At 36.4% G+C, this 25,334-nt stretch overlaps 1 protein-coding gene across 3 annotated transcripts in view; it reads right to left on the bottom strand.

The window, feature by feature from the left end:
• Positions 1-4,349: 4,349 nt before the first annotated feature.
• TMEM63A (transmembrane protein 63A) overlaps positions 4,350-25,334 on the bottom strand; it is a 43,019-nt gene continuing 22,034 nt past the window's right edge. For all 3 annotated transcript variants that reach the window (XM_039341714.1, XM_039341717.1, XM_039341715.1), the window contains 13 exons: positions 25,059-25,182; positions 24,516-24,649; positions 23,676-23,813; positions 22,756-22,909; positions 21,989-22,095; positions 18,978-19,064; positions 17,641-17,700; positions 16,286-16,448; positions 14,211-14,316; positions 11,791-11,958; positions 7,608-7,723; positions 7,347-7,412; positions 4,350-5,335 (listed from right to left, as the gene is read on the bottom strand). In XM_039341714.1, the coding sequence (XP_039197648.1) occupies positions 5,174-5,335; positions 7,347-7,412; positions 7,608-7,723; positions 11,791-11,958; positions 14,211-14,316; positions 16,286-16,448; positions 17,641-17,700; positions 18,978-19,064; positions 21,989-22,095; positions 22,756-22,909; positions 23,676-23,813; positions 24,516-24,649; positions 25,059-25,182 (1,585 nt within the window). In that variant the 3' untranslated portion in view covers positions 4,350-5,173. The remainder of the gene's footprint in view (positions 5,336-7,346; positions 7,413-7,607; positions 7,724-11,790; positions 11,959-14,210; positions 14,317-16,285; positions 16,449-17,640; positions 17,701-18,977; positions 19,065-21,988; positions 22,096-22,755; positions 22,910-23,675; positions 23,814-24,515; positions 24,650-25,058; positions 25,183-25,334) is intronic.

The following is a 25,334-nucleotide window of genomic DNA, read 5'->3' on the forward strand; positions in this document are numbered from 1 at the left end:
TTAAGGCTTGGTCTTGTGCAGCCAGAATTAGTCCCTCGGTCTCTTTCTTCAATTTTCCAGCTCTTAGCCATTGCCAGGTCTTGTTAATATCTGCTTTCCCAGCTATTTTTTTAATGTATTGGCCATGCAGTGCTTTGTCTTCCCATGCTTCTATTCTGTTCTTCATTTGGTCTTTCTTGTAGGCCAGTTTGGTCTCTTCAGTAGTCAGTAAGCCTTCCTGATATATTAATTTCAGTGCATCTTCATCATTGTTCTTCAGATATTCTTCCAAAGCCATTTTTTCTTCTTCAACCATCTGATGTATTTGTAGCATTCCACGCCCACCTATTTGCCTTGGTAGATAAAGTCTGTCAATGTCACTGTCAATGTGGATGAAGGGCATGATTCATTGTCATTATTTTTCTGGTCTTCCTATCCATTGCTTTTAGTTCTGCTTGAGTCCAGTCCACTATTCCAGCTGTGTACCTAATGACTGGGATTGCCCAGGTGTTGATTGCCTTTATGGTATTTCCTCCATTGAGTTTGGACTTTAAGATCTTCTTCACTCTCTTGATGTATTCACCTCTAATCTTTTTCTTGACTTCAGTGTGCTTGATGTTGTCAAAGGATACCCAAGTATTTGTAGTACTCTTCCTCATCCAGACTCTTAATGTTATTTTCGTGGGGCATCTTGATTCCTTCAGTTTTCACTACTTTTTCCTTGTTTGATAGTAAGTATGGCACATTTGTCCAAGCCAAACTCCATAACAATATCTTGGCTATATATACAGTGTTGAGCAGCGATTCTATTTCAGATGATGTTTTTCCATACAGCTTCAGATCATCCATGTAAAGGAGGTGGGATAGTCTGGTAGATGTTTTTGATGTTTGATAGCCATGTCCTGAGTTATTCAGTATTGTTGACAGAGGAAACAGTGCAATAACAAATAGTAATGGTGACAATGAATCTCCTTGAAATATTCCTCTCTTGATATTAACCTCTCCCAGTCTCTCACCATTGATCTGCAACTGTGTCTTCCATTGTGCCATCGATCTTTGCACAAATTTTCTGATGTTTCTACTGACTCCTGTTATTTCTAGGCACTTTATTATCCAATCATGTGGCAGAGAGTCAAATGCCTTTTTGTAGTCAATCCATGCCACATTCAGGTTGGTCTTCCTTCTCTTGCAGTTTTTCAAGATCATTTTGTCTATTAGGAGTTGATCTTTTGTTCCTCTGCTATTGGGGCGGTTTCCTTTCTGCTCAGGTGGAAAGAGATTGTTTTCAACTAGATGCTGTTGCACTGCATCAGCTACTACACCAGTTAGTAATTTGAAAGTTGTTGGTAAGCAGGTAATTGGCCTGTAGTTACCTGGTGTTGCCCCTTTTGCTGGATTTTTCATTATTAGGTAGGTTTTCCCAGTTGTTAGCCACTTTTCAATTTCTCCTCCTTGTAGTATATTGTTGAACTGCTTGGCAATGAGTGGGTGTATAACAGTTAGATGTTTCAACCAAAACCCATGCAGTTCATCTTCACCTGGTGCTGACCAGTTTTTGATTTTCCTTGCTCTTTTTTCTACCATTTTTGTTGTTATTACTAGTTCTTTCATTTCAACTTCTGTTTTATTTGCATCCACCTCTTTTAACCAAGCCTCATCCTTGTTGTATTTCTTTGGGTTATCCCATATCTGCTTCCAGAACTACACTGTTTCTTCCTTGTCAGGTACTGACTGATTCCTTGCAGTTTCTCCATTGATGGATTTGTAGAAACGTTTCTGATTGGATTGAAATTGGAGGTTCTGCCTATAGTTTGCAATTCGAGCTTCATATCTACTGATTTTCCTGGCTATAGCTGTTATTTGTTGTTTTATTATTTCCAGTGCTTCCTTGATCTTCCTTGTTTCTAAGTGGTATTTCTTGATTAGGTATTCTTTGGTCTTCTTGTTCTTCAGCTTCTTTTCTTTCATCTGTTCTAGCTTGCTTGCATGTGATCTTAACTTGCTGATCTTATTTTCTAGTCTAACCTTCCATTTTTGTGGTGCACTGTTTGTTTTTCTTTTTTGTTGATTTTGCATCCCAGGTATTCAGTTATAACTGCAGCTGTGCTGTACATTAGTTGGTTTTTTTCTTGCAGTGAATTGGTGCTTATACTTGATATTGCAGTATTTGTATCTTTTAATGCTTGTGCTAGCTGTTTTTTTGGAACAAGCTTCAATGCAGGCAGCCTTATTCTGTTGTTTTTGTGCTGTTCTAGATGCTCAGTTATTCTTTGTTTCAGTTCTTTTATTTCTTTAGTTAGAGGGTTTTGTTCTTCCTGAGGAATTATTATTATTATTAATCATCGCACAGTCAGCCAGATGTTCAGACTGGATTTGGCATTTTGTCTACCTATCGAGTCCTTACCCAGGACCTGGGATAGGCAGATGTGGATGTTTGATGGTATTACAGGTATCGTCGCAGGATGGAAGCAGTTCCTAGCAAGGCCGCCTTTTGCAATTGACTAATATTATTATTATTATTATACAAATGGCTATCCAGTCTCTTAAAAACTTCCAGTGTTGGAGCATTCACTGCTTCTGGAGGCAGGTTGTTCCACTGGTTAATTGTTCTAACTAAGTTTCTCCTTACTTCTAGGTTGCTTCCCTCCTTCAGGCGCTTTGGAGAATAGCTTGACTCCCTCTTCTTTGTGACAGCCCCTGAGATATTGGAGCACTGCTATCATATCCCCCCTCGTCCGTCTCTTCATTAAACTAGATATTCCCAATTGCAACAACCATTCCTTATTATGTTTTAGCCTGCAGTCCCCTAATCATCCTTGTTGCTCTTCTCTGTAGTCTTTCTAGAGTCTCAACATCTTTTTTACATCGTGACGAACAAAACTGGATGCAGTACTCCAAGTGTGGCCTTACCAAGGCATTGTAAAGTGGTATTAATACTTCACATGTTCTTGATTCTATCCCTGTTAATGCAGCCTAGCACTGCTGGCTTTTCTGGCAGCTGCAGCACACTGCTGGCTCATATTTATGTGATCCCTCTCACAGTTACTGCTATTGAGCAAGGTACAACCTATACTATACCTGTACATTTGGTTTTTCTTGCCTAAATGTAGAATCTTACTTTTTCCACCATAGAATTTCATTTTGTTAGATAGCGCTCAGTGTTCAAGTCTGCCCAGATCCTCCTGTATCTTAAGCCTGTCTTCTGGAGTGTTGGCTATTCCTGCCAGCTTGGTGTCGTCTGCAAATCTGATGAGTTCCCCATCTATCCCCTCGTCAAAATTGTTGATGAATATGTTGAAGAGCACTGGGCCTAGAACAGAGCCTTGGGGCACCCCACTACACACTTCCCTCCATGTAAATGCAGTTCCATTGAGGACCACATGCTGAGTACGGCCAGTCAGCCAGCTATGAATCCATCTGGTGGTGATCCTGTCTAACCCACATTTTTCTATCTTATCAAGTAATAGGTTGTGATCTACTTTATCAAATACCTTACTGAAGTTCAAGTAAATTATATCCACAGCATTCCTCTGGTCCACTTGAACCCCTTCCCTATCAGAAAAGTCTAGAATGTTCAGATTCCTATTTTTGGAACAAAAGGCTAAAGGAAGACTGATGTCTGCATGTATGAAATATTGCTTAGTGTGGAAAGAGAGAACAGGGAGATTTTTTTCCTTTGCTCTAATACTCAGACCAGGTGTCATCAATCAAGCCGAACAACAGAAACCCTTGTTCCACACAGTACATAGGTAGGCTGTGAAATTTATTACCACAAGATATTGGGATGGTCAGTAACTTAGATGACCATAAAATGGAATTGGAAAAGTTCATAAAAATCATTTTTCCAGAGAGAAATAGAGTATACTATATACTCTATAATCAGTGCCTGGAGGTTGTAAGGGCCTGGATGAATAGCAATGGGCTATGATTGAACCCTGGCAAGGCTGAGTGGCTTTGGGTTAATCATTTTCCTTTTCTGTCTTATTGTTGTAAGCCACCTAGTGTGAGATGGGCAGCACATACATTTAACAAATAAATAAATATAAATAAATACTATATAAATTGCATTGTGCTGTTAATCCTGTGTTCAATATGAATTTTATTTTTTATTAAACATATTTATGTGACTGCTCAACTCACAAATGGTGACTCCAGGTAGCTTACAAAATTAAAAGTCCATAGTACAGAAACTCCTAATGTCCCTCATCTCCAAAATCCTGAAAGAAGGTAAAAATACATAATTTCCATATTGTTACCCAAAACTTACGGGATACGTCCATGAACACCTCTGGAGTCAATCTCAACAATGTACATTTTGGTAATATTTTATAAAAGCTAGTTTCAAAATTCAATAAGAGCAATGATAAATGTGCATTTGAATTCAGTTTTTTATTGAAAGTGATTGTTTAATTACATTTAAATTTAACATTACTTCTTCCAAAAAATTTATCTATCTCATAATTCAGAAACAGTGTAACATATTTGTGATACTTTAGCAGATTTAAAGATTCTTAAAAAAATAAACCTTAGAGATTAAAAATAATAAAATGTTTACATCCTTTATTGTTTGACACGTTAGCTTCTTTTATGTGAGGCCCTTAAAACTGTGACTAGAAAATTAACTTAAGTAGTCCCATAAATAACAGTTCTCAGCCACATATAGTCTGTCATTTCCAAGTCATTTAGGTTTTGACACATATTTTCTCTACTTTTTGTAGAAAAATTCTTTTACAAGAAAGAAAATACTTTTGATTTGATAAGCTATGGGGTTAACAGAAGGAAATCAGAATACTCCCCAGCTTATAATTTACCCGTTTTTTCTACATTTAATAGAAACAGATGTTCCTTCAGTTATAAATCCTCAAGTGTTTAGCAACCAGTGCTCTGGCACTTGCCCATAAATATTTCTATAAAGGCAAATAATTAAATATGCTCAAATTTGTTTTCTAAGCATTCTTATTCAGCGTGCAAAGCATAACAGAAGTGATTACCCATAAAAATTACCTACTTCCAAGATAGTGTCTTTGTGAAACTCCCTGAATGTAGCTTCATAAATTCTGGTCCTTTACATGAAGAGGTAATGTTTCTCAACAAAAATGCGCTACAACACAGGAATCCATTTGTGAAATCTGCTCTTTTGAAACGGCTAAGTGTGCCATCTTGTGTTAGTCCATGATACCAAGACACACATTTTTCACATCTCTTCAACACCTGATTCCTCAGCATAAGAGACACAGATCACATCTTCTTTCCCCATTGTGTCTATTCCTGATATAGCTCCATAGGATATCTGACCTGTAGAAGATAAGACACTTTTTTCGGTAGAAACATGCTGCAGAACACGAGGAACATAGATCTGGAATGGTAAAAAGTTTTTACATAATTAAAGAAGGCAATTATAATTCTAAATTACCTAAGATTTTAATCTTAACTCACTCCGTACTTCACTTCCAAGCATTGTCTACAGAAATAAAACAAACACATATATAAATTTAATTACTCCAATTCTACAGGCTAAATGTACATTTATGTCTCACAAATCTTAAGCCAAACATATTTAAGCCCTATTCCTATTTTTCTCCATCTCATGAAGTTACCAACTTGATATGGTGGGAGAACTCAGTAGCATCAGTAATCCTGAGAGTGATGTGGGGAGAAACATGACAGAATCATGCTCACTGGAAGGGTTGAAAAGGGAGAAGTGAAGCTAAGATCATAACATGTATGAGAGCAGGTAAGATTCTGCAAAAATGAGGAAAGTTATTCCACCTAGCAGAAACTCTAGAATCAAACTTAGAGTAAGTTTGTACAATTGTATGTCCCAAAATTGTATTGACATGGTTGAAATATTTAGACAAGCATGAGTGCCAAACACAAAGTCCATATATAGAGATGGGGTGATAATGATCCTCAAAAAGGATGTAGTTAAGTATACTGTACATCTCAATAGGTTTTAACCAACTATATAAACTACATGCTTTTTAAGGATTACTACCACCCCATCTTTACATAGGCACTTATGCCCTGAATAACTCATGGTTTCCTATGTTCTACTTTGATGCTTTAACCACTACATCAAACTGGTTCTCATGGCTATAGTTAAATTTTTAAGAAAGAAATTATGAATGAAAAGCACTTGCAGAGAGAAAGTATATTCAAAACCCAGCCAAAATAGAAACTGAGATGCAGCAAACAAAAGGCCAATTGTGAAATAGGAAAGCAGCAGGTGCAGATGAAATATTCACTGAGCTGTTTTTGGCTGCAAAAGAAGCCTTTTAAAGTAACAACAGGTCTATGTCAACAAATATGGAAGAAATCAATGTGGCCTAGTGATTGGGAAAAAAACCAGTTATATTTAACTATGTTCTGAAGATAGAAGAAGTAGGATTGCAAGAGAATATTCAAATGATTGCCTTATTAATTCTTCAGGCAGACAAAGTTTTCTGATCTTGCACTCATAAATGCAGCTGTAGATGGAGAAAAATGCCAAATGAATAGGACAGTTGCAGAAAATGTAGATGGACATGAGACCACATAGTTAATATAAAATGAAGAATGGAGAAAAGAAAAATGTATCGAGATTTACTTTTTATTTATTAATTACAGCAGGACTATCAGAAAAAGTACTATGTAAAGACAATAATAAAAATCTAAAGTTAAAAGTAATTCTTTCAAGTGCTAATGTACAGCTACGGAAAAGACACTAAGAGCAAGAGAAAGAAGACAGCCACTTTTGAATTACAAATCCAGAGTCAGCTAGTAAAAATCCCATGAACTGCAGAAAGTAGCAAATAAAGACTACTGACTCAGGGCAGTAACCAACAAGCAGAAACTAACGTTCTTGATGAAAGCAGATGGTAGATTAGAAAAAGACTCTATACTTGGCAGCATTGAAGGAAACTGAGTGGCAGACAGTAGATAAGATAGAAGATTATGAAGTGATCAAAGAAATTCCTTACAAGGACTATGGATTATCACCACATATAGCAAGTGTTTGTCACTGTATAGTCACTAGAGGTTATATCTGATTCATTGGCATCTACCTAGCTACTTGTTCGTGTATGTAACTATTTTCTAATATTACACAAATCAAGAATTGGTATGACTGCCAAGTGAAACATTAACAAAACTGAGCATGGCATATACTGTTATTATGTAGCCAGCAGCTGTCTTAACCTGTTTCAGTTGCCCATAACATTTTATCTGCAAAGAAATGTTTTGTCAATAGGTCAGAATTCAGAACACAAATTCTTAATACTGAAATCATTAATGCAAATGTTTTATAACTTCAGAATTCTTTAATAGGCACAAGCTCTTTCTTAGAATATTTATTTTCCCATGTAATAATATTTATATTCTGTACTTACAGAAGATTTTGGACCTGGTGCAAAATCAGTTTTATTTTCTTTATCCCTAGACAGATATTTTTCTTCCTATAAGTTTCAATGAAAGAATGGTAATTGAAATAATTTTCAAAATATGTGCACAATACAATATTTAAAATTCTACAAATAACTATATTTATCAACATATAGAAACTGCTTTTCTTTGATGCCTCATTTATGTGTTTTATATTAATATTTAAAATACAGCTATTTTAAAATTAAATGAAATTTTGATTCATTTACCTTGTATTGCATGGGGGTCAGATACCAGAACAAGCTAAAACAGGTATATGTTATGCAAATAACAATTGTTATGCATACAACTAAGAATGTAAGTAATGTTGTAGGTGCATTAAATCCTAAAAGAGAGAGAGAGAGAAAAAAATTGTCAACTTGAAGTTAAAAGCATGATAGACTAGGCAGTGGTACAATTGTAGCAGTAACATAGGGGAGTGAAGACAGTACATGCTAGTAGCCATCATTTGAATGGATTAACAAATAAATACATCAGACTTGAAACTCAATAATGCAAATAGTTCTGTATTTGCCTTTAGTTTCAATTGTTGAAGGCACAAAAGCTCACTATGCTAGGTAATAATAATATTTTTTATTACGGTCACAGATCAGCATTACAAACAAAAAGCATTTTTTTAAAAAGGCAATATATATTACTGATGGATTGTTAGTGAGCAATGGGCAGTCAAAGTTTGCCAAATTTTGCAGACAAAATTTACCTACATTCAAAGAAATTACATCAGACTGATCCAATAACAGCAATTGTACATAAAAATGATCAGTGTTTCCCAATATTTATCAGATGAGGTGTTATGAGATGGGTCTGAGTCCTTACAGAAGGCACAGTATAGTAGGACATGCGCTACAGTTTTGATAACCCTTGTCCAGAGGGGCACAATCTCAGCTTGCATGGAATGTTTTATATTGGCACTCCAAAAGTGCTTTGGGAGGTACATTGCAGCAATTAAAGTTAATACCCTTTGGAGTTTGGGGACAGTTATACAATGTAAATATCTCGCTGCTTTGAAAAGAGGAGTTTGCTAAAAAAAAAAAAAGTTCTTGTTGGGCTTCCATGTCTTTAACAGGTTTAAGTGCACACTCGTAGCCCATCATTAAGAGCACTTCCTTAGAGAAGCCAAGATAATGAAGTTTTGGGGAGATGGTCCTGAACCATACTGATTCGTAATTGTCCTCTAAAAGGAAAGAACTCAAACCTGTGGGGGGAAAAGAGTAATTTTAACCAATGTGCTGTAAAGTAAATCCATGCACCTGTTTCAGCTTTAGATAACCCTGCCTCCTTCTTTAGTACATTTGGGACACAGTGAGCTACCTGAAATATAGGCTCTCAGGGATTTGGACTGCACACTTTCCAGAGAAGTAAAAGAAGAGCAAGATCCCAGTGAGCAGTTGTGCAGCCTTAGCTAAATATAGCTTCAGTGCTGCTGGAGATACTGTGCTCCTCTATATCAGACAAGCTTTAATTGATGTATGGGTTAAAATCTGGCAACCAAATTATACCCAAGTTCCCAGTTGGATCTCATCATTAGAAATGCGTGTACACCCAAAGTTTATCCAACTGGGAAAGATTATAACATATAAAAATATCCTAGATGAGAGAGGGGAATTGAAACCCAAGAAAATCCTTCAAGATGAAGGGATAGAATCAGAATGGTGGGCATACCTTCAATTACAGGCGAGATATTGGAAAGATAAAAAAGAGTTAGGTATAAAATTTGAACCGATTGGGCGGGACAAAATATTATTAGGCATGGAGGATAAAATGATTAAAAAACTGTATCGTTATTTGTTAGATCAGGCAATGTATGAGGAACAGGTAAAAGAGACCATGTTAACGTGGAGCAGGGATTTTCATCTCAATTTTGATCTGCACATCTGGCAGGAATTATGGGTAAGAAACAGGAAGCTTACTCTGGCCACCTCTTACAAAGAGAATCTCTACAAAATATTCTACAGGTAGCATCTCCCACCTGTTAAGATTAGCCAAAATGGGTCCAAATGTTTCCTCCAAATGTTGGAAATGTAAATTGGCAAAAGGGACATACTATCATATGTGGTGGGAGTGCCCATGAACCCGTGACTTTTGGAATAAGATTTAAAAAATGGCGGGAAGAAATATTAAAGTTAGTGGTAGAGTTAAAACAAGAAATCTTTTTACTAGGCATAACCACGCAGAAATACAACAAAGGAGTGTTCTATTTGATGTTACACATTCTCACGGCTGCTAGATTGGTGTATGCTCAAAACTGGAGGAATAAAGGAATTCCAACAGAAGAAGAGATTATATATAAAATTTTATCGTGTGCTGAAATGGATAGGCTCACAATGGAAATGAAGGATAAGACAGAATCAGACTATTTTGAGATCTGGGACAAATTTTATCATTGGTGTGAATCAAGGAGAACTGCTCGGGTTTTAAATTAGCGTTAAGATAGAATTATATATAACTGTATATATAACTGTATTGTATAGAAGAATATGTTTATATAGAGATCAAGAATTATGTATTAATTATATTTATCAAGAGGAACAAACTGTTAGGAATATTTATTTTGGAATGTCACGTTATGTCCATCCTTGTTTTTAACTGTATTATAAATAAAAAACTTTTTATATATTAAAAAAAAGAGATACTGTGCTCCTCTGGAGAACTGAAATGATTCAACTGCTGCCTCTGTTTTTTGATTACTTGAATAACATAGTTTTGATGTGTACTGTATTTAGTAAAGCTATGGAAAACCATGCCCAAATATTTAAAGGATTTAACTTGCTTGATGGTCTGCCATTTATCTTCCAGGCATGCAATTTCAGTCTTTTTGCAAAGATCATGATCTTAGTTTTACTATAATTGATTTCAAAAATTTCTTTGGAGCAATAGCTAGCCAGAGCATTCAGAGCTCATATAAATCCGATTTGAGTTTGATAAAAGAACTATATCATCTGCATACAACACAGATGCAATATGTCTATTATCTAATTTTGGGGGTGATGTTCTAATTTGGGCCACAAGTAGTTTTATATTGAGATTAAACAGCAGAGGAGCTAAAATGCATCCGTGCCTTACTCCCCTCTAACTTAGACTCTCATTGGTGTAGTGGCCTTGCATACTGCATCGAATGCTGATTCTGGAATTCTTATAAAGATTGTGCAAAAACAATTATCTATCCATCAATGGTAGTATGCAGAAGCTTAGATCAAAGTCTTTCTCTGGGAAGCAAATGCAGACCTAAAATCAATGAATGCAGTATACAATGAACTTGGTTTGGATATATATTTTTCGACTGAGTGTTGAAATATAAGTGTATAAATAGAAAGGGAGCGCTAATGGTTCAGCAGTTAAGACACTGAGCTTGTCAGCTGGAGAGCTGACAGCCCAGGTTCGAGACCTCAGCGCCGTGTGACGGGGTAAGCTCCCATTATTTGCCCCAGCTCCTGCCCACCTAGCAATTTGGAAGCATGCAAATGCAAATAGATAAATAGGTACCATTTCGGTGGGAAGGTAACAGCATTCCATGAACCTTGGTGTATAGTCATGCTGACCACATGATCATGGAAATTCAGACAACACTGGTTCCCTCGACTAAGAAATGGAAATGAGCACCACCCCCTAGAGTCAGACATGACGGAATGGGGAAATCTTTACCTTTAACCTTTACTGTAAATAGAATATCCAGATCTGAAGCCTACCTGCTCCTCTGCCAATAAATGTTCTAAGTCAATCCAATTGATTAGTTTGTTGTATAAATGTCTAGCACAGAGCTAACTTACTATACTTAAGAGGTGATAGGCCTATAATTAGCAGGCAGGCCTCAGGTGCCCTTTTTGTAACCTTTTTAACTCACTGAAGTTGTCCACTTATTTATTGTGTATTCATTCATTTTCTGCTGCTTCAGAGGCTTGGTTGAAATCTGTGTTGAAGTGGAGATACGCTGTCTCTTTTTCCTTTTCCCCATTCTTAAATCCCAGATTAAAAAGTATTAAGTTATGGTTGGACCAGATAGGTGACTTCTCAGACAGTACAGTTTAAAAAAATAATTTAAAAATTAGAAATGGAGAGTAAAACTACTACAATAAAAGGCAAAAATGGAGAACATACACTCAAAGAGTTGCTCACCCATCTCTATCTTGTGCTACCTCTATGCAGAAGGTATTGGCAAGCCATTTCCGAAAAAATGTTGCCAGAAAACCTACATGGACTTGCTCCTGCATTGACTTCAAGGACCACAGAAACAAAAGACCAGCCCTTTGGTTACTCCTGAATCTTTACATTTTATGGTATTGTTCTCTTATCCAAATGCATATCAACGGATTCACAGAACACCCATGATAAACAATGAAACATATTTATCTGCTGCAATGTCTGCATTCTTTTTCAAGGACCACAGATATTTACCTAATCTTAAAAATGAGAAGAAAAACAGCCAGAAAAGGCAGAGGATGGGAGCTGCTAATGCCTGACTCACGGCTGCAATATGAATCTGCTTCTCTAGTTTAGTAGGAAGGTATGCATAATAGAGGTTGTAGCGATCAACTGTATGTTTCAGCAATAGATAAATTAACCCTGAAAATAAGAAAAATACGACAGAATTACTAAGAAGGACTATTAAAAAGTTTAGCAAAAATTTCTATCAACATCCAAAAGATTCCCTCAAATCAACTTTCACTCCCAGTGACAAAATAAGTCTCAAAAATATAAAGGTATAATTAATGGTTATAACATTGTCTTGTTTTCTTAACACATATTACTATTTAAAACTCAATATATTGCACATAAATAGTCCACAATGTTGAACGGTAATTTAACAACTAATGCAAAAAACTGACACCATGGGTATCTTTCCCCACTACCTACACAAGCATTACAGACAGCTTTTGGATATATGTTCCCATTATCTATGGCATGCTGTTGAGATGTTCTGAGTATGGGTATGAAAGATGAGTGCACGAATATAATACACTAAAGGTATAAAAAGGCAAATTCAATTTATTAGCACTTAAAAAAGGCATTTTTTGCCTTCCAAAGCCTGTGTTCTTGGGGGGGGGGAGGGGAAACAAGGTAGGAAAAACACACAAAGTGTGGTTTCTGGATTTATTTTCTAATTATAAGCAGTAGCCATAACAGACATCTGTACTTACATTACAGTTATTATCTAAAATCTACAAGATATCTTCAATTTCTTTTTTAAAATGCTATTTCTTTAAATAGGCCAGTGATGGTGAATTTTTTGGGCTTGGTATGTGAAAAATTCAGAAAATGGCTAAGTTGACTCTGCTGGTGTGTCACTTCCCTACCCTTGAACAAAAGGGAAGCAATTCTTTACATATTAATTTTAAAAATTACTCTCCAATCATGTATGTGATTCTTAGAATCTGCTGTGCGCCACTTACATTCAGGTGAAGTTCTCTTTCTGTTGACAGGCCCCTGTGGCCTACGCAAGGCAGCTCAGGCTCACACAGGCCTTCGTTCTTGAAGCAGCTTCAAGGAATATTTTTCTGTGGCTTCCGCAGCCTCCCCCAAACCTCACAAAAGCACATCCAATTCTCAAGCAATTTTTGGAGGCTTCAGAAGCTGTGCAAGAGCACAGCCTCCTTGTGTGGCTTCCAAAAGCCATGTGAGAGCACAGCTCAATTTTGTGTGGCCTCTGCAGCCTTTGAAAATTGTGCAAAAGCATGCCCTGTTCCTGCACTATTTTTGGAGGCTCTGGAGGTTGCATGACTTCTTGTAGGTCCCCATTCTCACATGGTCTCAGCAGCCTCCAAAAATCAATTTTTGTTGACTGCAGAAGCTATGTGAAAATCGGGTGTGCTCTTCTGTGGCCTCTGGAAATTGCGCAGTCTCTAGAGCCTTTAAAAACAACACAAGAACGGGGTACGATGTCTAGAATAGCTGTTGTTGGATGTTGATAAACACTGGCATGTCACCCAAAAAGTTGTGGCATGAGACTTTTGACACGCATGTCATAGGCTCACCATTACTGTAATATGCTGTAATGCTATTTAATTTTTTTTTTCAGAAATGTGAAATGAACAATCTAGATTCTTTCTTTAAAATCCTGGCTTGCTTTTTTTAGTCTATGCCCAATATTACTTCAGTAGATTTCTACCTCACATTCTTATGTACCCAGATTTACAGAAGATGGAGGCATGCATGAAGGAGAAAAAAAACATCAGCAGGAGAACACAACTGGATATATAGCAATAGCAAAAGCAATAGCGCTTAGACTTACATACCGCCCCAAAGTGCTTTATAGCACTCTCTGGACACAGTTTACAGAGTCAACATATTGCCCCCAACAATCTGGGTGCTCATTTTACTGACCCTGGAAGGAAGAAAGACTGACTCAACCTCGAGCCCTGTCAAAATCGAACTCCAGGTTCTGGGCAGATTGCCTGCAATACTGAATTCTAACACTGCACCACCAAATGTTATTGTTGAATATTTAAAACCCCCAACTTTTTTCAGATCACTTAAAACATAAATGTTAAATGTAAAATGATAATTGACACTTTTTCTATCAATGGAACTACTAGATATGGCTTCAGATTCATAGATATTAGTAAGCAGGTGACTCATTCAATTTCTCTTATATAGATTTGATGCCCTATAACTCTTTTTGTTTTTTTCAAGGCTTCCTACTAACTTAGACTAAACAGCTTTTTTAAGCATCTATGCAATGAAATATTCACTTCATCAAAAACAAAAGCATACAAGTATTAACTAACTTATGCATTCATTTCAATGTTAATCCCAAGCCAAGTATCTGGCACTTCAGTCTACCCCAAAATACAATCCCAACTCATTTATCAACTTACCAAATGGGACAATAATAGGACATGTAATACTGTATGCCATGATGACCGTGAATACACATAACATCCCAGCATACATTGCTCCAAATTCAAATTGATAAGCTTGTTGCTACAAGGAAATCAAAATACATTAAACATGAAAATAATTCACATAAATTTCTAAGGACACTGATTTTTGTAGATATATAACAACACCAGAAACAATCAATTCACCTATATAATTATACACAAAAATCTGGGCTGGTAATGAAAATTTCAATCTCTTATATGGGAAAATTTTGTACACATTGTAATATTCCCAGACTTTAAGGACTAAACATTGCTTGCACAGATACCATTTCATGGGCAAAGACTGACTCCCTCATTTCCTAAATTTATTAGGCCATCATTGCTCAGGAAAACCCCAATGGTGGTAAAGATATCTCTTTGATGGTGGCTATACTCCAGCTATACGCTTGAGGCTCTTGAAGAACCAATTAAACATTCTGCAGGTAACGGCTAAGAAGCTCATCATCCAAGAAAATGGCACATAGCATCTGGAACCCTTCACTGTAAAATTTGACAATAATACAGTGGATAGGCTCAGACATACTCCCTATTTCCAGGTAAATTACTTATCTTTGGCATATGAATCTCAGTGGGCTACTATTCCACACATGGCCACTGCTGATTCTAAGAAGATGGCTAATCAGACCATTCTGTCAGGACAGCAATATGTCATTGAGAGGTGATATTCAGGATGGCCATATTGTCTGTATATTTCTTAATTTTTCTGTACAATTAGTTACTTTTGCTTTAGCTCAAGCCTTTTTCTGTGGGAAGATGTCTAAAGGGATGGTTCCTTCCTTCTAGCTGCATGTCACATTCAGCATGTTCCTCTCCCATGGTAAATATGGAGACCAGTCTGGTTTGCTTGCTGTGAAGGGTAACCTCCACCATTAGAGGAAAGTGAAATGTTAGTATTTATCATACAATTTCCTTTCTACAGTGGATGGTTGGCATCCAACCGTCCTTGAGCTAAGTTTTGCTTATGGTATGGAAGGCAGAGGAATATATATCATTATATGTTATTTCTCTGAGTAGGTTACTGTTGTTGACATTCATTTTTCTGTCTTTAGGTGACATTTTTGTTGTTAATTGCGAAGTCGTGTCCGACCCATCACAACCCCATAGACAACGTTCCTCCAAGTCTTCCTGTCCTCTACCATCTTCTGGAGTCCATTTAAGTTCACACCTACTGCTTCAGTGACTCCATCCAGCCATCTCATTCTCTGTCGTCCCCTTCTTCTATTGCCCTCAATCTTTCCCAGCATTAGGCCCTTCTCCAGTGAGTCCTTCCTTATCATTAGGTGGCCAAAGTATTTGAGTTTCAACTTCAGGATCTGGCCTTCTAAAGAGCAGTCGGGGTTGATCTCTTCTAGGACTGACCGGTTTGAACGCCTTGCAGTCCAAGGGACTCACAGGAGTCTTCTCCAGCACCATAGTTCAAAGACCTCAATTCTTTGGCGCTCAGCCTTTCTTATGGTCCAACTTTCACAGCCATATATTGCAACTGGGAAAACCATGGTCTGGACTATATGCCCTTTTGTTGGCAGGGTGATGTCTCTGCTTTTTAGTATGCTCTCTAGATTTGCCATAGCTTTCCTCCCCAGGAGCAAGCGTCTTTTAATTTCTTGGCTGCAGTCCCCATCTGAGATGATCTTGGAGCCCAGAAAAATAAAATCTGTCACTACCTCAATTTCTTCCCCATCTATTTGCCAAGAATTGAGAGGGCCGGATGCCATGATTTTGGTTTTCTTAATGTTGAGTTTCAGGCCTACTTTTGCGAACTAATGCATCCTGCCATAACTATATATAAAGCTCTGTCTTCTGATTTAAGTGGAAAGAACAAATTCAATAAAGGATACCTTCTATTCAGCAAAGGTAAGAAACTTTCATGATAAGTAGTGATGTTTCATGCACTAATAAGAGGCCAAAGAGTCTCAGAATGAAGGGCAGCAACCAATGGGCAGAGATGTAAAACACTCCAATGGAAGAATTAAATATAACATGTATTATATGATAGAAAGATTTGATACCTGCTTAACATTTCTTCTCTCAGCAGAAGATTTGGCCATCATCATGCGAATGGTGTACATAATAAGGCCTGGGAAACGCAACAGTTGTGTTCCATTGCCAATAAAAGCTGATGCAATTACATAGTTCACAAAGAAAGCTCCCTGATCAGGCAAAAATACACATCTGCAATGAAAAAATAGGCATGCAATCTCATTTCACCCATCTGGATACCATGGTGAACAGTGAGCATTTTCTTTCTCTCTTGGACATCTGTCTTGAATGGAAGCAGTGAAAACAGGGATCGGTATCGACTTAGATGTTCATATGCCCACGGTTTTGCCATATACTCTTTTATTTTAAGACAACTGGAAGAATTTTAAAATACAAAAAACTGATGAACTTTAAAAATACTGCAAATTACTCTTGAGGACAAAGGAAGTTCTGAGACAAACTTGGGAAAAACAAAGCATTTTTTTCAATCTGGGGGATATACTTTGCTTTTCTGCTGTGAATGAGATTTGCAGAGGCTTAAAGTATCTGTTTTGCTTTTGTAAGGCTTAATCTAACTATTTTTCTCCTTCCCACTCATGCCTCCTCAAAAAAGTTGCCCTGACTTATTCTGAGGAGTCAGTAGCTCTCATGAAATATATTCTAAAAGATATCAGTTAAGGGTGAACATCATAGAAAAGGAGATACAACATTTCCCCAAAATAAAATCTATTGTTTAATTACACTGATGTCTCATTCACATAGCAGCCCTTTCTCCAATTTTCCCCACAGGCTGAGATAGACTTGGTTGAGGCAGAATGATCAGCCCAAAGTCATACCATGATTTTTCTCAAACATAAATCCCTTGTGAAGACTTCAGTGCTTGAGCTTTGAACATCTCTGATAGATTGCTGTGAGTGATGTTTTTGGAGCCAAGGGCTGCACTAAAACAGAAAGGCTGCAGTGACTGGAACAATGTTTCTAAGTAGAAGAGACAACGTATAAACGTGGATTCCTCCAGCTTTTCCGGGGTTTTAGGATATGTTTAAGAGGTATTTTAATTTTTAGAAAGCTATAACAGTCTTTCTTATATTGCATAAAAGCCATACAGGGCTTATACAGCTCTTTGACTTCACAATGCCTCCCTTTTCAATGGAATAATTTTAGGTCACACGCTTTTGGGGAACAGTGCTTCTGAAGACACAAAGAGCAATGTTTCCTACTTATTCAAAATCATTTCCCAAGACAAACAAATCATCACATAAGAATCTGTGGCTTCCCACTAGGTGGTTCCAATTTATGATTAATAAGTAAAATAGTAGTTAAAGACACGTGCATATTCTGGGCCAGTTAGCAAAAGGATGAAAGCTTATTTTTAGATACTTACTCTAATCTAATTTTAGATTCAGATGCGTTATCAAATACCCAGCGAAAGAAGAAATCCAGACTGAAAGAAATATTTGGTGTTAATTTCTTCAATTTATTACAACATCAAATAGAAGAGAAAAATTAAGTACAACAAATGTAATAGTTTTAATTGTCTTGCATATAATTTCATTGTCATATGTTACTATCACCACACTTATTATGAAAGCATAAAAGTTATAAAAAAAACCCAAGCTACAGATGGTCCATGTTTAACAACCATTCATTCAGCCGTTATTCAAACATCTGACAGCACTGAATGAGTGGTACTTACTGGTCCTCAGAATTTCAGCCATCACAATATTCTTTGGTCACTATTTGCAACCTTTGTTGATTTCCAATAAGTAAAGTCATTGGGAAAACCAGCAAGAAGTTGCAAGTGATGAGCATATGACAACCACTCATGATGGTTAACAGCAGCAATTGGGACTGCCAAAACTGCTATCACTAAGCAACACAACCATGTAATAATTGTGCTTTACAACAGAGAACTACCTGTATCGTGTTTGATTTGAATTTTTCAGTCAATGAAAATAAATTAAAATGTCTTTAATTTTAAAATAAAATAAAAATAGGAAAGGGTTTTGGATAAAATCCAATGAAATTCTGCTCTTGGTGAAATTATTCAGATGGTGTAAAAAGTAAAAATAACGGCAGACCAACCCACTTCCCTCCCCAAGATGGACATGGCAAAAAAATCAATTAGGGCTGAAGGCTCACTGCATCAGAACTAACAGCGACTTTTGAAATGCCATGAGTGTTTAGAAATGATTCCCCTGTCCCTATATCTGTATCCCTGGAAAAGAGGGAAAAAAAAATATTAGATGAAATGTCAGATGGTTATGTTGCTATAGTTCCGTAAACAGAACCTAAATGTTTATGAATGAATTTGCCCACTCACTATATTTCTCCCAGAGAAGATTTCTAAGGTGTGGGAAAGCTGTAGAACAAAAAGGCAACCCTGTGGGCAATTCTGGATTTCAGCCATCCAGAAAACATAGATATAAAAACAATAGACATAGACCAAAATGTGTATAAGGTAAACAAATGAAAAGAATTCTACCTCTCAAACACTTAAATGTAGAAAGCTGCTGATTATTCCTACATAGTTTATGAAAATTTTGTACTGCAAAGTGGACATAAAAAATGGAGGAAAAAATAATTAGGAAGAAAAAGAAATTATTTCTTTGGCATGGCAAAGATTGTTTCAGATATTTAAAGGCTGCATATTTTTAAAAAACATTAAAATAAAAGAAATCCTCTCATACTCAGAAAGCTAGAATTTAAGATAGCTTTTACCTAGTCAAACCAAGCGAAGGTAATATTAGTACCATGAAGATCAAAAATGAATAAATCTTGTGCATCATTATTCTGTTTTCATCAGACCTATTAAAAAAAGAAGAAAATGATTGATCAATAGTTGTCAAACATTATTAGATTTGATAGTTACAAATGGAAATGCTTAAAATTAAAATTTGGAAATAAATTGATTTTGGATTTCTCTGGAGTTGGTGGTATTTGCTACATACAGTGCTGTTTTTATACTGGTTTCTATCAGCTCTACCTAAAAAAAAAAATCCTTTAGTGCAAGCATCCATAAGTCAAATACTGAACTGGATCTGAGATGCTATATACTGAATATTATTTGCTCATTCATTTAGTTGACTGTTTTCAGTGAAATAGCAACATGCTAAGTATAAAAATAATCTCTTTATTTATGATCCAAGACCAAGTCACAAAATAGAGCACATCTCCTGGATAGGAAGGCTCCGCTCATTGTCACTCACACCCTGGTACCCTCCTATTTAGATCTATAAAGCACTGTACATGAGGCTGCCCTTGAGAAGCACCTAAAAGCTTCAGTCGGTCAGAATGTAGCAGCACAGACACTTATGTGTGGTCCTAGAACAACGTATATCACACCTCAGCTCTGTGAGCTGCATTGGTTCAGAGTTTACTTCCAGATCCAATTCAAGGTGCTGGTTTTGACTTTAGCCCTTTGACAAACCCTTCAAGACATGGGGCCAGATTATCTGAGGAATCACTTGTTCCTGATTACATCTGCCAATCCCATCAGATTTGGCAGAAGAAGTATGTTGCAAGTTCTATCTTCTGAGAAGTTGCATCTAGTATAACCCAGGATATAGGTCTTTTCTGCTGTGGCGTCCACCCTGTGAAATATCATCCCCCACAAGGTGAGGTTGGCCCTCACCAACTGTTAACTTTCCATAAGTCCCTTAAAATGTGGATGTGTCAACTGACCTGGAGATCTCAAGGCAATGGTGAGTTGTTGAGATTGATCCACTACTGCACAGGATTTAAGCTGCACAAAGACTACTTTCCTTTGCTGGGAGCACTTTGTCATCTGGCTTTGTGCTTCATGAATTCCTGCTCTTGATTCCTACTTCGTTTTGATTTTGATGTATTCCTGATCAAGTCTCTTGTTCATCCCTTTGTACTTATCAAACTACTGCGTGGTATTTGATTATGGATGGTCTGATTCAGATTATGCCTTCTCCTCAGCCTCTGCTAAGCCATCATGCACATACACACCCTATCTTTTGCTTCCCCAACTCTTCCTCTGTTGCCTCCCAATGTCCTTCTGTTGCCATCTCTCCAGGCAAGTTTTCCTGATGTTTTTACAAACCTCACTGGAAATGTATTGCTCCTAAATACTTCACTCCTTCCACAGTGTGTGTGTATTCCTACACAGCGCCTCTGCAGGTTTTGCCCCCAAACACCTGCATCACATCTACATTTTGCTTGCCAATTGCATGGTTATTTTTCCCCTCTCTGAAGCCAGGACATGAAATACATTTTGTGAGATGAGCAACCGTAAAAATATGATGCATATAGCCAAACAAGCATAACAATATATATAAAAGGGGGGAAAAACCTATAGAATTAACAATTCATTGAAGGTGTTTAGCAGTTTCTATAAGCTACAGCTATAAATAAAATAAATAAATAAATAAATAAACAATTTATTGCCTTCAAAACACCTGGATATTGATCATTTAGTAAGAAAACCTCAATCTTTTCATGATGAACAGAGTCAGATTGAAGAGTGGGTATATTAGCTCTGATTATCAGTGCAACTACAGTGGGCATTTTAAAAGGATGTATGAAACAGACACAACCTCTAAGTTTGAGTATGTATGTATGTATGTATGTATGTATGTATGTATGTATGTAATTGTGAACAACATGGCTGTAAAACAGTGGTTCTCAACCTTTTTAATGCCACGACCCCCAACCGGTCGTAAGTCGAGGACTACTCAACCTGTCGTAAGTCGAGGACTACTCAACTGGTGCAGCATCATTTGCAGAATGGGACTTTTGGCGGGCTCAGCAGGGCAGCCTGGACAATTCCTATTGGCTTTTGAAAGCCAATAGAATTAGACTCTATTCAAGAGAGTCTATTCTATTGGCTTTCAAAAGCCAATAGAATAAAAGGGAGTAGCACAGCTAAGGAAAAGGGGAAAAAAAAATGGCGGACTGCATTGTTTGGCGACCCCCGTGAAATGGTCGTTCGACCCCAAATGGGGTCCCAACCCACAGGTTGAGAACCACTGCTGTAAAAGATAAGAAAGCTTGGCTCAGTCTCATTATCCTTTGCTTAAATTCCACTAGGGTTTTTCTATGCCTAAAGCAAGTATATACAGGTAGTCCTCAAGTTATGACCATAATTGAGCCCACAATTACTTTACAGTGAGGCATCATGTGACCAGGCCGGACAAGTAAAAACTGGTTTCTAGTGAAAACATTGTAAATCATGGTCACATGACTGCAGGGTGCTGAAAATGGCCATAAATGTGGGCTGGTTACTGAGCACCCAAAATTTGAAACTGGTCGCTAAGCAACCAGTTATAAATCAAGGGCTATCTGTATATGTATGTATTGTTATGTATTTATATATTAATAGTGTGCTGTGTTTTAAATTTGTGACTTGCTCTTGGACCATAAATAAACAAATAATTATAATAATTCTGTCAATTGCAAAAGACCACACTGCTTGGATCTGACATATACTATGCTGATACATTACGATATCCTAGGGAAGAACTCAATACATATAAAGGCCAACACAAGCTAAAGAAACGGCAGCTGGGACTTTACATTATGTGAACAGACATTAATAATTGATATAACTATTATTTTGTAGTTTATGTAAAGATAAAATCAGAAGTGTACAGAAAAAAATGTGGGAAAAATAGACATTATTACAAATTCTGAATATTCTCCCTTGCCTTTCCTGTCTCTTAAATCCTCCAATGTAATTTGATGAGCCAAAAGAAAGATATTCTTACGTTGTCCAGTGTGATTCAAACACTGTTGAATAATAGACGATTGTTGGTAGCAAAGCTGTAAAGGACCACAAAAGGAGTGTTGGGAAGAATTGGCTAATAACAGGATTCTGAGGAAAGAATCGAGAGAAATATAACCAGTTCTGTAGAACTACCTTGAATGCAACCAAGCTAAATATGTTTATTATATCAGCTTAACAACCACTGAAATAAAATTGGTCTTATAAAAACAATAATGATAACAGGTAGGATTTGGAAAGAGATCAAAATCTCTTAGCAGCTTAATCCAAAAACAAAGATGACAATTCAAAAAGAAAATACTTGGTAATTACCACTTCCAAACAAGATCATTTAAAACAAGATGAACAACTTTTGGTGGCAAGGAACTGACATGACAAATTCTTGAAGTGTCTAAGGGCTTAGATTGGCATGATGCAAAGTGAAAGGTGCTGGGATTATCTCCTTGGCAAGGCAGAATTTTAATTGATGTTAGATTTACTGAGGATATAATTTTGTGTTTCCTATCTCAACATGGCAGAAGGTTACCAGGGAACACAAATATAGGACGGGACTTATATGGTAAGGTTTGCTTGCCTATATTTGAGAAATATCTGTCAGTGTTTATTAAATGTGATTGTATTTCACCTTATCTAATTTTCCTTTGCCTTACATAAATTAAAATGATATTTAAGTTTAATCTCAGAGCTAAATCTTTTATGAGTGCATAAAGAAGCAGAGATGATTAAAATCAGATATAGTGCATTACTTACATTAAGATATTGAATAGGTTTGGTTACATAGAACTTGTCCATTGTTGAAATAATGATAGAAGGGGTTGTCAAGAAAAAGAGGCCCACAAAAAGGAGTAAATTGATAAAAAGCCATCTACCCCACCAATTCCGTCCTTGAGTTGAGAGATTATTCCTGTCAAGAAAAAATAGAGAGGACAGCAGTTAACATTGCTTATTTTCCAAACTGGTATTAAGAATATGGCCTGTTTTGTTTAAAATAAAAAGATGTAAAAATGAGAAAGGTAAACCTGGAGATTAAATGGGCAAAGGGATTGTTTATGCAAACTAATAATCTACCTCCCCTCCCCCATATACACATTGTTTCTTTGCAATGTAGCATTTGTTTGCCTTTACAGAAGAATCCAGCAAGGCCCCCATTGCAGTAATTTTTACCAAGAGGTGACAGAGCTCTGATAAAAATTCCTCTATCTCTGGAACAGAGCTTGTTCAAAATGAGAAACAAAAAGTTCATCTAGACTCATAAATAAAAATTGGCTAGATTTCTTTCACGTTAGTTTAAAATAAGGATTTGAATGCTCAGTCTTGACTGTTAAGACATGTGTATTGGTGAAGCAGAATATAGAAGTCCTGCAAAATACAGTGGTGCTTAAAAGTTTGTGAATCTTTTGAATTTTCAATATTTTAAGCAACACTGTACCTTAAACCATTTATAAAACTATGCACTAAATTAGTTTATATTTTTACTCTGGACATCAATGTAATGATTTTGAGATTGTATTTTCAAGATGCTCTATCAATTTGTAGCTTCAGAATTAAATAATCTGACAATAATATAGACAATAGCTAAGATAAATTTCATTCATCTTCTGGAAAAAACAATGGCATCAAATTTCATTTCTTTTGCACATGAAATAAGAGGGGAAAATAAAATATATTACCAACAAACATCCTGAGGATATGTAGCGTATTTAATATTCCATTTGGAAATCTGAAGATCTTTGCTATAGGCTGATGGTTGAGGTTCTCCTTTGCACTTAAAACCTTGACATTTACAGGCATTGAAATCTTTAAGAATGCTACAATAAAATTAAGCATTTTAGCTTTTGTGGTTGACTCAGCATAAATCAATATTTTTATAGACTGTACATACAAGTTGTCCTCAATTTTATGACTGTTTTTACAGCAGACATTAAGTGAATCAAGCGGTCAGAAGTCCAAATCCATTCCCCCAAATGTTTTTTTGCTGAAAGCCAGCAAAAAATATTGTAAATTTGATGATGTGATTGTGGGATGCTGCAACCAATTATAAATGTGAATCAGCTGTCAAGCACACAAAATGTGGTCATATCACCAGGGAGGGAAGGAGACAGTGAGACATTTTATGACAGCCAGAAGTGCTGTTTGGTCATAAAACACTTTTGTTGGTTTGTTGTAAGTCAAAGACACACAAATAAAGTATATTATAAGAAAATGTTTACAATATTACTATCTGAAAGATGTAATGATTGATCTATTATTCAAAGCAATGTAGCCCAATCAAGAAATCCATTTTACTAATCAATGATATACACTACAGAGATGCCTTTTAATAGGATTTCTATGTTGCGGGATCCAATCTGGGCTGATCACCGGGACCATCACCGGGATTTCTTTGCATTGCCTTCAAATAGGATTTAATAGAACTACTTTGGATTGGAGGTAATAGTAGGGATAGACTGATGTTTCATTTCATTTAAAATAATTAACAGTAATAATAAATTTAAAAAATACACACTCACAGAGAGGCCATAGTTATCCTCTGGAATGTTACAAAAGCCATTCCCAATGGCTTATCATGAATTAGCTCCTCTTCTTTCACGTATTCTTCTATACATTTTTGGGTAACTCCAGTATAGTAATCTATAGCATCTTCCTTTTGAAAAGCAGAGTGCTGTTACCTTTTAATATTCAAGTGTTTATATATAAAATCCTATTTCACTGTTCCACTTGTTTCTTTTTATTTTCCTTCCCTAGTTGATTAGTAGTTTCATGCTCAGTTATTTCAATAATAATAAATCAAACGTCTAAAAAAAGTTACCATCTAAGTGTATTTAGAAAAAATAAACTCTGACAAGCATTAGGGAATATAAGTCACTTGACCCTGCATCTGATTCAATAATTGCTAGGGAGAATGAACTTAAAAAAGCAGTTCTGTTTTAAATTCTTGTTAGTCTTTTCCTAAAAAGCAAGTATGGCAAACCTTACCTAATTTTAAACATTTTAAACATTAAACCTTACCTAATGATTTAACATTTTAACTAAGAAACACAACAGCTTCTTACCCTTTCACATGCTCTGGTGTTACAGCAAAAGAACTGACCACATGGCTTTGTATTTATGCGATATCTTTTACCACTCTGCTCAAACAGTTGGGTATAATAAGCCACATTCTTCTCTGCCTTTTTTCTGGTATAAACACATACATAAATGTGATATGGCAAGGAATTTGTTATTAAAATGAAGTGTATATCTAAAATATGTACTCATTTTCACAAATAATATTCACATGATAGACAATATACTTAAGTGGGTAACACATATAATAGGTATTCCAAATA

The sequence above is a fragment of the Crotalus tigris genome, unplaced genomic scaffold, assembly GCF_016545835.1.
Source record: "Crotalus tigris isolate CLP2741 ecotype Arizona unplaced genomic scaffold, ASM1654583v1 scf7180000017771.5222438, whole genome shotgun sequence".
NCBI lineage: Eukaryota > Metazoa > Chordata > Lepidosauria > Squamata > Viperidae > Crotalus > Crotalus tigris.